Consider the following 5,513-nt stretch of genomic DNA (forward strand, 5'->3'; position numbering starts at 1 on the left):
AGATGTAAACTGAGTCATATATCGGAATTATCCGATTAGATAGATCAAACATGGTGGTTAGCACCACTGCAGGTGGCTGTAACATCCCCTAATCCCCATCCTAAAATAACTGTTTGGGACTTGGGACTGGGACGCGTGGTAAAAATACAAAAGGGCATTGACAAAGGACTGACAGCGGGGTTTGATAGACCTTTTTTACTTATCAACCTGTTTCCTTTGTGAATTATTGAACAGACAAAAATATCATAGAACATGTACATGTTTCCAGTACCTAAATCTCATTTACATGCAAGTATTTCCATTTTACCAAATTCTAAAAGTAAAAACAACTAACGAGCCATTCAATTAGGACTAAATTCAATATAAAAATCATCTACTGCAATAAATGTCCACGCAGTATCGATCCAGAATTCCAGACGAATTGTATTGGAAGTTCTAGATATATGTAGCGCTGTTGGTTTTCCATATACTAAAATAAAATAAATAAAATGTAATGTACCCCGTACCTGAACATTGCTATTCAGTTAGTATACGAAATGCACCGCAAACCACTGCAATATTATATATCTAGATTGCATTATCTTTATCAGCTCTATGTTAGGCTAGAAGCTACCTTAATAAGAGCATATAAGATGCAGCTTTGATTGTATCTAAAAGGAACGCATGTCTAGTCGAGCAGACGCATTGTGGGGGCGTCCAGGGAGAAGGGGACGGGGAATCGATCGTGCGCAGCGCTGCGCCCTTGACCCTCGCGTCGCCGTGCAGCTGGGGTGGCCTGTACTCGTACCTATGCATGTGTGAGAGGATAGGGAGTTCCTACACCCGAACGCTTTCTGATCACTCTGCTGTAATGTGTATCTTCGACATTATAAAGACTTTACTTACCGTTAAGAAAGCGAAATACGCGTGAGAAAGCGGCCAGCGAAAATTTGCGAAGTAATTCAGCCACAGAACGATCTCTCGCTAACATCCCGTTCAGTTTCGTCCGGTGTTACTCACTTTATGATTAAGTCGCCGATTAGTCAAGTTTCCGTATGATTCATCTTTGTCCGGCTAGTGGGTATACTGTGTATGGGTACTGGCTAATGTTTATCTCATCAGCTGATATTTGCATACCTATCCACTGGTCGCTAAGTACCCACGGCCCGTAACGTAGCGTTCTCAGCGTCTCCTGAAATAATTATGTGACGTCACGCACTCACCAGACGGAACCACGCCGTGGGTGTGTCGGTGATCTAATTATATTGGGCACGGTATTTCATTAACTTCACAATAGGTCAGTAATTTTTATTTTTATCATTGCCACCCGGAAATGGGTTACGTTTGTAAACACGTCCCGTTACATAACTGACCTGGATCGTAGTGTAGTTATTGTGTCATTGAACTACAACACGACTTCACGCGAGACAAACTAAGACGATGCATGTTAGGTCAATAATCGGACTATTCCAAAGTTACATCAAAAGTAACTGTTATTAAAATGAAAATTGAAGATGTTCCCAGGAGAAAGAACGGTATATATAGTTTGCGAACAATAATACTCTTCAAAATTATGACTGGTCAATGGTCATGGAAATATTAAATGGATGGGCCTCACCCTCACAATTAGCAATATTAAAAGTATCGAGCTACCCATGTACCCATATTGACTAAAAACAGAGTCAATAACTTTCAAATATAACCGTATTCCATTCCAGCAAATATGTTGAATGAAAAAAAAAGTTTAAAATTGCTAATTTATGTTCAAATAACTAAACTAAACTAATAAGGAAGTCGAAGACTGATTTGACTTTTAAAACAGAGTCGTTTAAGAAGATCCATTCTAACTAAACCTGCCGGGCGCATCGCCTCGGCGGCGTGTAGGTAACAGAGGGTCTACCGCGAACCACGTTTCGACGTGTTGCCTCTTTGTCGCACTTGTAAATTCGTACGTGAGTGTGACAGGGAGGCAACACGTCGAACGTGGTTCGCGGTAGGCACTCAGAAGTTATTGACACGTTATCTCAAGTGCTCTACTTTCTTTTACCTCGTAGTTTCTTTAAGTTTTTATAACGTTACTGGTTACGTTTCTAAGTACATATATACACCTGGACCGTGTATCTTTAGCGACTCATCATTAACATACTAGTAGCCTGTGTCATAATGGACATAGTTTACTGTTCAAGATATATTGGCGCCTTTAGGAGCAAAGTAAATAAAGTGCTTGTTTATACCGGTATATAAATTATCTTTTATTACAAAAGACTTGGGTTAGTCACGTAACAATAAATAAAAATCTTTGTCAAAAACGAGCGAACATGCTTCGCTGAGTTTACGTAATATGCATATTACGATACCTTACATCCTATTTAAATACTGTACTTAAATAAAGATCACAAGCGTAATTTGAGCCTCCCGTTCTGGGTCTCGGTGTAGGGCATCATAACTTAGGAACAACAGTCTTACTATGGCGCTTAGAAGCACTTCCTGTGGACGATGGAGGGGCCGGACTCGTCGTACTCCTGCTTGGAGATCCACATCTGCTGGAAGGTCGAGAGGGAGGCGAGGATAGATCCACCGATCCATACGGAGTACTTCCTCTCTGGGGGCGCGATGATCTTGATCTTCATCGTGGAAGGAGCCAGCGCAGTGATCTCCTTCTGCATGCGGTCGGCGATGCCGGGGTACATGGTGGTGCCTCCGGAAAGCACAGTGTTGGCGTACAGGTCCTTACGGATGTCGACGTCGCACTTCATGATCGAGTTGTAGGTGGTTTCGTGGATGCCGTTAGCTTCCATACCCAGGAACGAAGGCTGGAAGAGAGCCTCGGGGCAACGGAATCTCTCGTTGCCGATGGTGATGACCTGACCGTCGGGAAGCTCGTACGACTTCTCGAGCGAGCTGCTAGAGGCGGCGGTGGCCATTTCCTGCTCGAAGTCGAGGGCGACGTAGCAGAGCTTCTCCTTGATGTCACGAACGATTTCTCGCTCAGCGGTGGTGGTGAAGGAGTAGCCGCGCTCAGTGAGGATCTTCATCAGGTAGTCTGTGAGATCGCGACCGGCCAAGTCCAGACGCAGGATGGCGTGGGGCAGCGCGTAGCCCTCGTAGATGGGCACGGTGTGGGAGACGCCGTCGCCGGAGTCCAGCACGATACCGGTGGTACGACCAGACGCGTACAGCGAGAGCACGGCCTGGATGGCGACGTACATGGCGGGTGTGTTGAAGGTTTCGAACATAATCTGGGTCATCTTTTCTCTGGAAAAGAAAACAACGATTCGTTAGCATGGCGCTCATGTCATTATTAGCCGATAACAACGAAGACAACTTAGCGGCGAGCACTCTGACGCGAGCGAGACACGTACCTGTTGGCCTTGGGGTTGAGGGGAGCCTCCGTGAGCAGCACGGGGTGCTCCTCGGGCGCCACACGCAGTTCATTGTAGAAGGTGTGATGCCAGATCTTCTCCATATCGTCCCAGTTGGTGACGATGCCGTGCTCGATGGGGTATTTCAGGGTGAGGATGCCTCTCTTGCTCTGGGCCTCGTCGCCGACGTACGAGTCCTTCTGTCCCATGCCGACCATGACGCCCTGGTGGCGCGGCCTGCCCACGATGGACGGGAACACGGCGCGCGGCGCGTCGTCGCCGGCGAACCCGGCCTTGCACATGCCGGATCCATTGTCCACTACCAACGCAGCAACTTCCTCGTCGCACATTTTGAACTAGTCTATAATAGAAACAAAATGCATAAATTAAAATTCACACTTTCGTTTTTGGTTTGAAGACTTTCAAGTTGAGGTTAAAATCTGATGTTACGCAACGATGTAATTTTTTTTACCTATTACGTCACAAGATATGCCTATCTACTTAGTAATAAAATAATTATCAGGCACGTATCTCTATCTCTTGAAAAATTCTACTTCACAATCACGCGCTCGATGAGATAAGATACTAAGGTAGGTAGTGGATAAGCGTCTTAATTTGTAACGGTACTAACGGTTATGTGATATCCTGATATCGTACATTGATTAATGTTGAACCTAGATCCAGTTGTTAAAGTTAAACACTTTTTTTTTATCGGCACAAAAATAACAAGTTCCAAGATAGTTTTGGTAGCTTAAATTTTAAATAGAACATCTCAAAATATTATAACTGTATATTGGAAAAACATAATTAATTATTAACTTTGAAGAAACCGCATAAGTGAAATTTATAAAACTAATAAATATTGTTGTTGTCTAATTAAATTAGACGAATGAGGCGAATCAAAATGTCAACTTTGGAATTATAGGTAAACAAATATAAATTTTAGAAAAACGCAAATTTACGCAAGTTATATAGTATCACATCACACGTTAAATAGCATTATTTATCACGTTATGTAACCGTAATCAATACAAAACGTAACTTTTAGTACAAAAAAAAAAACAAATTCACTTAATTCACAATCAAAAGTCAAGTAAAACTGAACTTTGTAATTATAAAAATGTATTAAACTTACTTTTAATTTAATAAATAAAGTAAAGTACGACCGTTGCCTGCGAAGCACCGCGCAAAATGAGGCTGCCGGGCGAGAGTTTAACTATATAAAACGTTTCTTATCAGAATTAACACTATCAACGCTATATAATATCCACCAATAGCTGACTAGCTCAATTTTCGTGACCATATATGGTTAGGAAGGCAAAGTAGGCATTTTCACATACCACTGATACTGATAGTGCCTTGATAAGGGATCGTAAGTGCTTATCGAACGATAGGTGTAAAAAACTTACGTGTCACGGATTATACGGGCGCGTCAATGCAATAATACCTTTACAATCTTACTGATCTCGACTAATAAATATCATTATAACTAGAATTTTATTGAGGTTTTAATTTAATGCGTACATATTCGTATTACCATGGAATTTAGTCATGTTTTGTTTGTAACAGAAGTCGATTCAGGAAAATATTTTCATAAAATACGTATAGGTATCAAGCGGCTTGTTAAATATAGTTGCTGATTTTATTTGTAATGTGAGCAAACGAGGTAAAACAATAATTGAAACTCTTAAATATTATGTTTCTCGAATGTTCACCAACGACTAAGGTTAACTGTACCTACTGTTTTACCTACCAATCTGTGGTCTAGTGATGGTTCGGTTAAATAGACGTAAGTTTTTATTAGTATCTATTACCAAAGCTCAGCGAGCTTTGCTTCGTTATCTTCTTTCCATCCCGTTACACCCTCCTGCGGTGTAGGGCTCGAACCATTTTCTTCCACTGACTCCGATCCTGGGCAGCTTGGGTAACCTACTCCCACCCCATCTCCAATACACTCATCTCTTGCTCCACGGAACAGAGCCTAGTAAATTTGGGGCGACTATGTTACCCGTTTTCCGGGTTTGCTTCGTTATGCAACGGAAAAACGAACAGACAGAACAGAAGGCTAAAGTGGTTCTGTATTAACTATAAAAGCCGAAATCAGCACAAATAAAAATCGGAAGAAAATAGTCTAACTCCATACTTTCTGTACCTATAGGTTGAGATGCGGCA

General features: G+C 42.1%; 1 protein-coding gene across 1 annotated transcript; it reads right to left on the minus strand.

Annotated features, from left to right (window-relative positions):
* Positions 1–2,203: 2,203 nt before the first annotated feature.
* On the minus strand, positions 2,204–4,594 carry LOC133522422 (actin, cytoplasmic A3a). Its single transcript, XM_061857761.1, has 3 exons — positions 4,477–4,594; positions 3,342–3,702; positions 2,204–3,234 (listed from the first exon to the last, which is right to left on the minus strand). The coding sequence occupies exons 2-3, from the start codon at positions 3,689–3,691 to the stop codon at positions 2,454–2,456; spliced, it is 1,131 nt and encodes a 376-aa protein (XP_061713745.1). The 5' UTR covers positions 3,692–3,702; positions 4,477–4,594; the 3' UTR covers positions 2,204–2,453.
* Between the last annotated feature and the right edge of the window lie 919 nt (positions 4,595–5,513).

This window comes from Cydia pomonella, chromosome 10 (assembly GCF_033807575.1).
Source record: "Cydia pomonella isolate Wapato2018A chromosome 10, ilCydPomo1, whole genome shotgun sequence".
NCBI classification, from domain to species: domain Eukaryota; kingdom Metazoa; phylum Arthropoda; class Insecta; order Lepidoptera; family Tortricidae; genus Cydia; species Cydia pomonella.